Consider the following 12,077-nt stretch of genomic DNA (forward strand, 5'->3'; position numbering starts at 1 on the left):
ACTGAAGGCTTTGGGGCTTATTGGTTTTTGGGTTTTTTTTTTGGCAGGAAGCGAAACATTGAGGGAAACAGTTTTCAAACCAGACAAAAAGGGGGGCTGGTTTGTTAACATGTTCTCATTCTGGGCAATTAGATGTCTAATGGTAATTAGTGACAACTTGAGCTGACATCCTTCATCAAGTTATGCTTAAATGACCAGTTCAGAATCACTGCCTGGTATGAGGTGATGCTTTAGCGTTTTTTTCTGGTCCCTTTCCTCATGCCGTCATAACCTGCTTCTTCCCACAGCCACAAGCAGTCATGCTGATGGGCGGCAATCCACTGCCGGGAGACTCGCAGTCATTGCCAAGGCAGATGCACACAAAGCAGTCACAAATTTAAAGTAAACAAACATCTGAGATTATTTTTCCTGTCTTGTTCTACGCCCTCTTGGGAGGTGTTTATTATGTTTTCAGTGAAAACTGTGATAAGGGTGTGGTGTCTGAGAGAATGGAATACTGAATGAGGATGAAACGGAATGAACTCACTCTGCAGGGCGTCTATTTTGAGGCTCTCTAGGCGTTGTGAACGGAAGTGACCGGAGAGTCCTGCATGCTGTTGAAGTGATATTTTGTGAAGGGGAAGGAAGAATGCTTTGGGGCTGAATTATTTTTCAGTTATCCCTCAGAAATTCCATGACTGAGCCAGAATTAGAATTCAAGTGTCCTGGGATTTTTGAGTCATGTGTTTACCACATTTCTCTTGGTCACTGCTATTCTTACTATCATTTTAGCCCTAAAATATTAAAAAGAGCTTGCAAGTGCATATCACAGAACAGCAAAAGGGCAAGTTATTTTGAAGTTGTACTGTGAGATGCATCACATGATGCACAAGATGAAGGGGGGGAGAAACAAATTTTCTTCTCCTGCGTCCCTGAAACAACAGAACAAGCATCTTGTTCTGTTGTTGAGTACTACCCTTGCTCCAGCTTACCGAGCAAGTTAAAAGCTTTAATTTCTTTGAGGCTCGTTTTGCGAAAAGTACAGTCATGCAAGGCTTTGAGATTTTTTTTTACACTAAGGCTTCCCTCATGAAGAAATGGGAGTGACATACAGATCAAGTGTGGGATAGCTTGATTAACTCTTGGAAGTTTTTCTATGCCAGCTTTTTCCCGGGGGGAGATGGCAGCACTCTGTTGGCTGCGTAGACAGTCCTTGTGTCTCGCCGGTGGAGTTGTGCTGTGTGTGGCATTCCAAATGGCCGCTCTGAATGTGTGCTAAACCTGCCTTAATTCAGGATTGAAGTCCAGGGCTGAACAAAACTTCCTGTCCCACGTCTGTTCCAAGCCCTTTTTGTCTGCTGAGTGTTGCGATGCTGTGGTTGTATATCAGGTTGTCGCCAGTGCCAGACTGAATGCTTGCAGGAATAAATAGGAATTTCTACAAAACATATTACAGCGGTAAATAGGGCAGGGACGGTGCAGTCTGTGTCTCGGCACGAATGCATGAGATGCGAGTTGTTTGAACAATAAGCCAGTTCTGCTTGTATAACTCCCCAGACAGAAGCAGACTGCTCAAACGGCAGTGGCGTTGAAAAGGAGATGGAGTATTCTGTTAACATGAAAGCAAATATTAAGGGTGTTAATATTTGTTTCCCAAATCCCAGGAAACCAGTCCAGCTGAGGCTGTTGCAACAGCAGTGGCTGACCATTGTAAAATATAGTTGCAAAATCTCGTTTCGCTCAAAGCTTTCTTGCTTACAGACCAAAATACACACCAAAAAAAACCCAGAATAGTCCAAACAAACACCACCTCATCCTTGAAATTAAAACAAAACCAAACACACAGACACACACCCCCCCAAGACTTCACAAGTAAACTGCACTCTGGAAGTATCCAAGCCAACTCTGTTGTTTTGGCATGATTGAACTCAATTTTGTCTGTATAGTCGGAGTAAAAGGGGAGGTGTCTGATCCAGGCTGTCTTGAGTGCATTCTTTTTGGGGTGGTATCACCTTTCTTAATTGCAGCCTCTATGTTACACTCAGAGTTTTTTTTGTCACCTAATGCAAAAGCAAGAGTTATGCATCTGGTAACTTCTTATTTTGCAGTGAGTATCAAATGAGCAGCTCAGAAACAGATTTCTATTAAAATTGTTAGGAAAACATCCACGTGAGTGGTGACAACCATAAATGTGTGTGTATGTATATTATATACACTCACTGTTTTTATTTGCTACTGCTATCGTAATGCCATGGCTGGGTCGCGCGTGAAGGCTAGCAGGTTTGTAACTGTCTTTAACTCAAACATTAAAGGCTTGTGCTTTTAGATGGAGGGCCTGGCTTGGTCCGTGTAAGCAGCTATTTGGGATTATGCTGTTTCTGCCAGCAGAGCGGTGATTGACTTGTAAATAGAAGTTGAAGGCAGAGATCCGTTTGCACTTCAGTAGCGTATGCAAAAAGTGCTTATCTTTCGTGTTCTGAGAAATTCCAGTTCTCTGTGCTATCACATATGGAGTTTGTTGATGAATAGCGATGTGGAAAAACATCAGTACAATGCTGTCCTGTACCCTCAAATTCATTGAAAGCTTTAAGAATTTGACTGGAGGAAAACAAAAACAGAATTGTAACATGGGGACAGAGGTGGTCCAACATTCCTTTGAAAAATTCTGCTTTCTGGTGAATGCTTCTATGAAGAAATAAATGCAACAACAATAACAAAAAAAAAAACCAAAAAAGAATAACAAAAAAACCCCCAAACCACCAAAGCAAAAAAAAGAAACCTGAGAATGTATCTGACCCGTGTTGTTGGGATAATATTTACAGTGTGTTCAGAGGCACTGTGTAGGATAACTGGGTCTATTCAGAATATGTTTGAAGGGTGTCCTAACATATCTGCTGCCAAGACTTTTCCCATTAATCCAAATAGCTCCGATTGGTTATCCCTGGGTGACTTCAGATCTGTGAGGCCCCAGATATGAATGTCTGCTTACCTGCAGATCAGGGCTCATCTGTTTTTTCAGCCAGCCAGCTTTGGGGATGTCTCAACGTGTATTATTTTAGCCAAAGCTTTATAGTTACAAGAAATGCCATATTTCTAAAGTAATATTTTCTGTCATGGAATAAGTCTTTTGCTTCTAGTTCCTATCAGCCACTAAATAGGCAAAGCCTGCTAACTATAAATTCTTTACATTTTTTGTGTTCATTTTCACTGATTTTTTTTTTTTTTTAAATCCTATTTGTTCATTAAAAAACTGAAAAAATGCTTACTAAGACGAGTGCATAAGGGGAACAAACCAGGAAATACTTGATACTAACAAAGTATTTGTAAGCATGACTGTCACTTATTTATGTGTATTCATTGTGGATGTTCATGTCATTACTTTTCAGGTTCCTGAGCAGCAGCCAATTACTTTGTGTAGTGGAGCTGAAGATACCAAGCACTATGAAGAGGGCAAGAAGTGTGTTGAAGAGTTGGCATTGTACCTCAAGCCACTCAGCAGTGCGAGAGGTAGTTCCTGCATTGTTATCTTTGAAAATGAAACCTGGAAACAAAAAGAATGTGTAACCAGCTATCCAAACGATTAATCATTCTGGTTGAAAAGTGGATACAGATTGGTTTTACAAACAAATTGAAACAACTTCCCTAAGCATTAAGGTTATGTCTTCATGTGAGGAGGGAAGGAGGGGGATTTAAAGGCATTATGTCAAAAATAACACCGAGAACAGGCTGAAGTATTGGGCCGAAGTATTTGGATGCAATATAGTAACTTGAGACAAACTTTGTAAGTTGAGTTGACCTATGCAGACTAAGTAACAACAGATAATATTTTGAATTCTGCTTTGCTTTGAGATAACTGTAGCGAGGCAGCTTGTTTGTGGAGGAGGAGTAAACTGAAATGAGCAAGTTACTGCCTAAAAGACATAAGCAATACTGTTTGTACGAGATCTTATCCAAGAGCTGGATCAATCTGAGTTGTTCTAATTTAGCAAAACTGTAGTATTTGATTTAAGAATATGGGGTTTTGTCTGTATAACGTACGGCAGACTTCAAAAATCCGCCAGCCCAGGTTATAGTGGTGAGCATCATGGACATCAGGTTTTACAAGAAGCTGTCTCAAGCCTTTCCCAGTAGTGTAGCATGATAGCGGTGTCACTCTGAGCGTTAGTGGCCCAACAAACAAGCTCTGTGCTGTAGAACAAACTCAGTGTCGCTGTCCTGTGTCCGGCGAGTCACTTGTTCCTTCAGCCTGGTTACTGTGACTACCAGAACGTTGGTGAATGACAGTTTTTGCATATAATTAAACGTAACCCAAGCAGGTTTGAATTCATGTGTAAGTTCAGTTTAGCTAGGCCAAAGCAGTGGAGATATCAGACACAGGTTAGGAACTGTCTTGTGAAAACAGACAAACATTCGGAGGTGGCAGTTGATCCCTGAAGGCCATGAGTAAGGGAGGAACTGCAGTATGATCCTACCCTCGAGAAGTCACCTGGGAATCCGTATGGGAGGCTGCAGGACAGACTTCCAACACGGGGAGAGAATTCATCAGATGCTCCACCTTCTTTGAGAGCCAAATTAGTCGATCGCAAGACTTAAACCTGTGGGAAAGCTGTCTCCCGGGAATTGTTTGCTTTTAATGCTGAGTAAAAGACAAAAATGAACATTTGATCTGCCTTCTCTGATGTTCTGTGTAACAAGGTGAGCATCAGGTGAACCAGGCTTGTACTTCTACATTACAGTGGTTGAAGGGGCGGCACAAGAAGAGGAGATATAAGGTAGTTTATTTTTTCTACTTCGTTTATTTTGAAGGTGTGGGTCTTAACAGTACTACCCAGAGTGTGCTGAGTCGTCCCATGCAAAGGAAGCTGGTGACATTAGTTCACTGCCAGCTAGTGGAGGAAGAAGGGCGGATCAGAGCTATGCGTGCAGCGCGGTCGCTTGGTGAAAGAACAGTCACGGAGCTTATTCTTCAGCATCAAAATCCTCAGCAGCTCTCCTCCAACCTCTGGGCTGCAGTGAGAGCCAGAGGGTGCCAGTTCCTTGGACCAGGTAGGTAACATCACAGTACTGCCTCAGTAGAAAAGCAATTCAGGATGGAGAAGGATTAATAAATGGGCAATGTCAAACTGCCAGAGTGATTTTGTTAGCTTAATATTAGGTCTTCAGAATTAATTATATATTGGGCTGCTGTCATGGACTGTCTTGTGTGTTTTAGTGCATTGCAAGTCTATAAAGTTCAGAGTAATGTGTACCGTTCTGTTCTTGTGATAAGATAAAATTAGAAGTAGTTTCTCACTTGCTATCCTCTGAAGAAGTAAGACTGTTCTAGAAAAAGTAAGGATACTAGAACTGACTGGACGTGGCGTCTTTTGATCCTGTAGGGAATTAAAGCAGTTGTGGGGAGAGATTTGTTACATTTGGGGGCTGTCTATATGTTTTTTAAAAGTTAAGTACTTAAATAGTATTTCACAGAATAGTAAAATGATCAGTTTTGCCTAAAAAAATACATGAAGTCTTGTTACTGAAAATGTAGACTTCACAGACCAACAAAAATAATGCCCTGAAATCTGAAGCCAGTTTCTTAAAATAGAGAAATAAAGAAGCTTTTCCTCACTGAAACAAATGGAGGTAGACTAACTTTTGCACTACTGCAGGGAACAGAGGGGCCTGTTACCTGGCAAAACATGCAATGCTACAGCACCTAACGTATTTGTGTGGGCACTAACTGCTCTTACCTGCGTGGAGACCAGCCTTGCCCTTCCTCAGCCTGTCAGCTCTTTCTGCTGGGATAGATGTGGAATGTAGGCAGTACACTTAGAAAACTCTTACATTGATGATCAAGAGATGTGTAGACGGGAACAAAGAACTCTTGTACCATCTGATACCCAAAATAGAACAAATAATAATAAAAAAATTAAAAAGTCCTATTGCCCCAGTCACAGTGTGGGAATCTGGAAGCATCCTTCCTTCTTTTTCCTACCTTCTTGTTCAGTTTCCTTTCCTGTCTGTGGGTTTGTGTTGAGGGGTTTTGTAGCTGGTCACCCACTTGTAGGGAAACAAGAAACTCTGCAGGAATGTTTCTTGGTCTTCTCTCATCTTTTGTCTCTCTTCACATTCTCCCCATCACCAGCAATGCAAGAGGAGGCTTTAAAGTTGGTTCTGCTAGCTCTGGAAGATGGATCTGCTTTGTCACGAAAGGTCTTGGTTCTCTTTGTGGTTCAGAGGCTGGAGCCGCGATTTCCTCAGGCCTCGAAAACTAGCATTGGCCATGTTGTACAGCTGCTTTACAGAGCTTCCTGCTTCAAGGTACGAAGATAATTCTGCTTGGAGATTTCTTAACATAGGAAAACATTTCTTCATATAACAAAGATTCCTCAATTTAAAATTTTTATACAACTTCTAAAAACTGTTGTTTTTCTTGTCAGTTTTCATTGTCCTGTAACATGAAATATGTCTAAAAGTACGTGCAGTTGTAGGAAGTATTTCTCATCAAGTCCCACATGTGTTTGGAGCCATACAGCTGTGATGGCAATGTAGGCTATAATTGTGAATCTAAGCTGTAAATCTAAGTTTTGAGTATGGGTTTAATAGATGCACACTAACAGAACTTTTACGTAAGTCAGCATAGCTTATCTCTTTAGAGGCTTAGAGCTGGAAAATCCCCAGCTCTGTTAGAGTGGTGGTGTGGTTAGAAACGTAGACATATGAGGTTTGTAGATAGAGTCCTACAAAGACAAGTTGAGCTGCTTATCGGACTTAACAGTATTTAATGCTCCGTTCCCTGGTGCTCATCATAAATGTCATTCGCTTTCGCCAAATGAGGAGAGAGAAGCTTTGCTGCTAATTGTACCCTCAAACAGAATTCCGCAGTGCAAACAATACACTTTGATTGGAGAAGTAAAGTGTGGATGCTGCCAAGTCATTCAGGAAGTGACACTTGCCCCAATACCTGAGTCAATACCTGTGTTTGGTGTCCATTTCATAGTAGTTCTGGTTCATGAAGTGTGTGGTCTTTTAGTAGGAACTGGTGTTCACTCCATAATGTCACAGTTCAGTTTCAGCTGGGAGGAAGAAGTTAGTTGCTGACTGAAGGTTTCACTTGCATTGGACTTTACATAATCTCTGGGTTATCCTGCTTAAGTGTATTTGGCTTGTTTCTCCCTACTAGGTAACAAAGCGAGATGAGGATTCCTCCCTGATGCAACTGAAGGAGGAATTTCGGACTTACGAAGCTCTGAGGCGGGAGCATGATTCCCAGATAGTTCAAATTGCTATGGAAGCAGGTTTACGCATTGCACCAGACCAGTGGTCCTCGCTGTTATACGGAGACCAGTCTCACAAATCTCACATGCAGTCTATCATTGACAAGGTAAAGCCACCTGAGATCAGCCCAGTCTCTCTTGTTTGCAGCTGTAATAATAGATTGAAGTGCTTGTAGTGTGAATTTACAAATGGTATTTATGTGTATTTGCCCATTAATTATTTGCCCTGTTATTTCAAAGCACGTTATGGCCTAAATGATTAGAATATGTATTCATTTCCTAATGAATCTCGCTCCCTCTGCCATCCTGCCATCTCTGTCTACTTTGCCTCTCTCTGCAGACGGGAGGCTGCAAAGGTTGGCTGCATGGCTGGGATGTGTCCTTGCTGAATTGCTAGTAACTGCCAACATAGTAACAGAGGTTAATGGTTCCTCTTTGCAGGCATGAAGTTAGTGCATGGGTTAAAAGAAAATCAGTCCTCTAGTCTGTACCTGAAATAAGAAAGAGATGGAAGTACATTTTTTAAATGAAATTACTTGATCTCTAGAAATACCCATATCTGTTTTTGTTCAGAGGGAATGTAGGATAACACCTCCATCCCTGAAGGTGTTCAAGGCCAGGCTGGATGAGACTTTGATCAACCTGATCTATAGGAGGTGTCCCTGCCCATGGCAGGGGGTTGGAACTGGATGGGCTTTGACATCCCTTCCAACCCAAACTGTTCCATGATTCTATGATAATTGGCTTTTAGATTAGGGGACTCGCGTGTAAGTGCCTAAATTAGGTAGGAAGAACTGAAGCTTGTTCAGTGGTTACAAAAGCTGTGAAACCGTTGCTGTGACTGCTGTGCAGGAGGATTAGCTTCAAGATCAGTCTGCTGTGCATTTATGCATTTGCCCAACTTTTCAGGTGTCCTGCCAGGCATCTCCTGAAGGGTCTAGGTAGAATTAAAGGGTTTAAAGTATTGAAATAGTGTGACGTTAGTAAATGGCGTGTTTGTCCTTCAACCATCTTGCTCTTTATTGTCCGCTGTATTAATGTTTAAAGCAGAGTGCAAAGCAGTTGGTTCAGGGATTGGAGATATTAAACTCTTCGGATATCTACATTAAATAGTTTCTAATAGTCTGTGGTTTTTGACTCTGGGTGCCAGCACAACACAGAAAATAAATAGGTCACATCACTCAAAATAGTGCCAGCCTTTAGTTTGTCTATCCAGAGCTATATTTTAACCTGCAGTGTCAAAGACTTGTGCGTTCTTAATGCCAGAGAAGGAGTTTAGTAGAAGACACTGAAATGGGCTTGTACAAAAAAAATTCTACACCAGTTTTGGCAGGCAGCTCTTACGAGTTTGTGGAGCAGCCCTTAGGAACCATGAGGACTGCTTTGCCTGTTAAAAGTTAATTATTATAATTTTTTTAAGTTGCAGACCCCAGCCTCGTTTGCACAAAGTGTTCAGGAATTAACTATTGCTCTTCAGAGGACTGGAGATCCAGCTAACCTGAATCGTCTTCGTCCTCATCTAGAGCTCCTGGCAAATATCGATCCCAGTCCAGGTGAGTCGAGAGGGCACATAAAATCCTTTAACCTACAGTTTAGTGAGAGGAGCCTGTTGAAGGGTTGAGAGCTATTCATCAAGAGGAAGGAAACAAAAGTTTAAGTCATAAACCTAAGATTCTTGAGTGGTATTTGTAACCGGCCTGGAACAGCAGTAATCTGTGTGAGGAACAGAACTATTCTGAAGATAAAATAGATTTGAAAGTATGGCAGGGATAATTTCACCACTTCCCTGAAGAGAACTTCTTTGTGGATCAGCACAGGTGAGGCTGTTGAATACATGTAAATAATCTTACAAGGTTATGTGGTGTATACTTGGTGTGGGCACTGTTAACTGGGGGGAGTGGCAGCAGTCCTGGCTTCCTCTCTTTTCCCTTTTTTAATACACATGCTGCTATTTGAAACCAGATTTGCAAACCAACAGGAAGACGGGTAGATCTGCTGTGCATAGTGCAGAACCTTAGCTGTCGCTCTGAGGTTCTCTCTGTTTTTTTACCAGAATAAAACTACTTGTTTGCAGACAAGGAGAAGCCTTCAAGAAAGCACCAGATTAAGGACTTCCATTAGCTTACCTAAAAATTTTGGGTTTGTTCTAGAAATTCACTGTATTAGTTTTTATCTGAGGTTTCTAGCCTGCAGACATTGCGCTTGGAAGACTCTTAGAGGCAGCTTGAAATCATGAGGTGTCTTCTATGAAGCATTTTTGGATTCCAAAGTAGAATTTTGATGGATGGAATAGACAGAGGCTGGGCAAAAATCAATCTAGATAGGAAAGATGGGCTATCTGAAGGAATTCAGTATTTTTCTTGTTAACATGTAGATCTGCAAAGGTGTGAAAGACAATCTGGGAAGGGGGAGTTAGTTGGGGAGAGTATATCTGAGAAATTAAAATCTTAAACTGTTTACAGGAGGGAGAAAGATAGAAGTTGTTGAAAAAGTCAGCAGCGCTGTGAGGATGGGATTGCCTGAGGGAGAAGGGAATGGACAGGACAGTGCTGTGGCTTAGGTTTTATGTTACACCAATTGCTATTTGTAAAATCAATATTAGTATCAGAATAATGTGAAGGACTAAACTATGACAGCAGGAGATGAAAAGTTGTAGTTCTTGCTGTTTGCTTAAACAAATACTCAAATTCAACTTTTCAAATGAGGACCAGTTATACATTACAGTTAAGGGTGATGTAGTACTTTCTTCCCAAATTTTTTGTGCTGTAACACGGGGACAGAACTGTGTGCATGGCAGATTTGTTAGCCAAACACTGATATGGCAAGTGGAATCACCGATAGACTGACTTGGTTTCCATAGGCAAGTCTGAAGTTTCTCTTCTGTTGAGCTGCTTCCCTGCTTTCTATAGGTACATGTAAATTCATCTGGAAGAACTCAGTCTGATCGGAATAGGATATAATAGTGCGAAAGGTCTCAAAAGGTGCTTATTGAAGCACTTGGAGGTCCTATGGTTTGCAGCAGAGTTTGTAGGCACACGGTGGCAGTGTCATCTGCTGGAGCAGATGAAATGATTAGGAAAGTCAATTGGCTAGAAGGAACAAGTGCCCCTGTAGTATTAAGACTGTTCAATTTATTGCTGCTGCTGTGATACGTCTGATGTGTACATTTGCCTGGTGATGGTCTCCCACGTGAGAGGCATCAGTTTCTGGTGCTGTTCAGTGCCTGTGCCTGTGCGGTCTAGGCCAGTGGTAATAGTATTTGTATGGAATTTCTTTACCTACAGGAGGCGGAGCGTGAAACGGGATTTACAGCCCATGTTTTTCATTTTGTGCAGAGTTTGTACAATACATTTACTCTGGAGTTCATATGGAATAAGAAAGTTTTGGTAGAAGGTAATAAATTGGTTTGCTAATAGTCTTGCTGGCTCACTTGCTATTTTGTGGTTCAGTCTTGAGTCTGTAGGGAGCTTTATTCATTAAGTGGTACACATTCCTTAATTAAAGTGCTGAACACTTTTATCTAATGACACAGGTTTCCAATAAAATCTTTTTGGTTGCCTACCGGAGTTTTGTGATACTGATAGGTTCTTTGTACCTGGTTTTGGAAACCCCTTCTGACTTGCTTTCTCTATGAATGCAACAGATGCTCCACCTCCAACGTGGGAACAACTGGAAAATGGACTGGTTGCTGTGAGGACAGTGGTTCATGGCTTAGTTGATTATATCCAGAATCACAGCAAGAAAGGAACAGATCAGCAACAGGTAAAAACTAAATCATTTGGGAAATGCTTACCCCTGAACTTTGTTGGCCTTATCCAGTAGTAGAGGTTTGTGTCAGCTGGAGAGATTTGGTTTGATGAGGAGCTCATTAAAAATCTCTACTGCATCACATTTATTGAGAAAGAAACAAGCAAAGGATTAAACCCAAAACAACACCTCCTCAGTACCTGTTGCATTGATTTACACAGCTCACTAGGATGAACAGGACAGTCTGATCCAGCTGCAAACGTAGGGCAATGAATAAACATCCCTCCTGACTAGAGGGTGGGGAAGAGAAGCTGAGGTGCTTGGCATTGTCATCTGTGGGAATTTCCTCGGGTTTGTTTCAGTGTGATGTGTTGCAGCCAGGTGGCTCTGTGGTAAGGAAATGATTCTTAGACCTGTGCTTCGTGGTCCTTAAAGTTTAAAGATTTGGGAAGACTTCATATAAGGGTACTGTGCAAGTTCCTGAAGCAAAATCTCTGTTTCAGAAACGAAATCATGTTGCTAAATAACATATATTAGCTTATCTCATAGTTAGTTTATCACGTGTTCCTCTGATCTCATTTTGTTGTATAGCTAATTTGATATGAATGCTATAGCTGCTGCTGAAAGACAGAGCCGCCTGTCACGTGTTCCCACTCCCTCCCTTTCTTTGACACTCATCCTCTTGGGGAGCTGCCTCAGAGAGCTGAACTGATAGAAAGCCTATCTCTGTCAAAAAAAAAAATAAAGGAGGCAAAACTAGAGTGAATTATTTCTGCTGTTTTGCCTTTCTGCATTCACTGGGATGCCTAATGAGCACTGCTACCAGCAAAAGGGGAAGCGATAGGAATACACAAGTGGAAATCAGGGTGGAAAGAACACTGAGGGTTTTTGTTCTGGTGAGACCATTGCCTAGACCTGGTACACGCTGTGCCGCTTGGAAGGGAACTCAGAGCCTGGCAAGTGGGCAAGGGACATCTGTCGAGTACTGGGCAGGCTTGGGCCGGCTGGCAGCCGTGGCCACCAGAGGGCTGTGCAGCTTAAGTACACCCTGCCGAAATCCTTTTCTCACTGCAGTAGATGGCAAAAAAAGGA

General features: G+C 41.8%; 1 protein-coding gene across 10 annotated transcripts in view; it reads left to right on the plus strand.

The window, feature by feature from the left end:
- The window catches only part of RC3H1 (ring finger and CCCH-type domains 1), an 80,778-nt gene that overhangs the window by 28,023 nt on the left and 40,678 nt on the right, over positions 1-12,077 (plus strand). For all 10 annotated transcript variants that reach the window (XM_054072603.1, XM_054072597.1, XM_054072599.1 and 7 more), the window contains exons 3-8: positions 3,366-3,486; positions 4,786-5,025; positions 6,107-6,282; positions 7,145-7,345; positions 8,659-8,791; positions 10,882-11,000. In XM_054072603.1, coding sequence (XP_053928578.1) covers positions 3,366-3,486; positions 4,786-5,025; positions 6,107-6,282; positions 7,145-7,345; positions 8,659-8,791; positions 10,882-11,000 — 990 coding nt within the window. The remainder of the gene's footprint in view (positions 1-3,365; positions 3,487-4,785; positions 5,026-6,106; positions 6,283-7,144; positions 7,346-8,658; positions 8,792-10,881; positions 11,001-12,077) is intronic.

The sequence above is a fragment of the Cuculus canorus genome, chromosome 8 (assembly GCF_017976375.1).
Source record: "Cuculus canorus isolate bCucCan1 chromosome 8, bCucCan1.pri, whole genome shotgun sequence".
Lineage (NCBI taxonomy): Eukaryota > Metazoa > Chordata > Aves > Cuculiformes > Cuculidae > Cuculus > Cuculus canorus.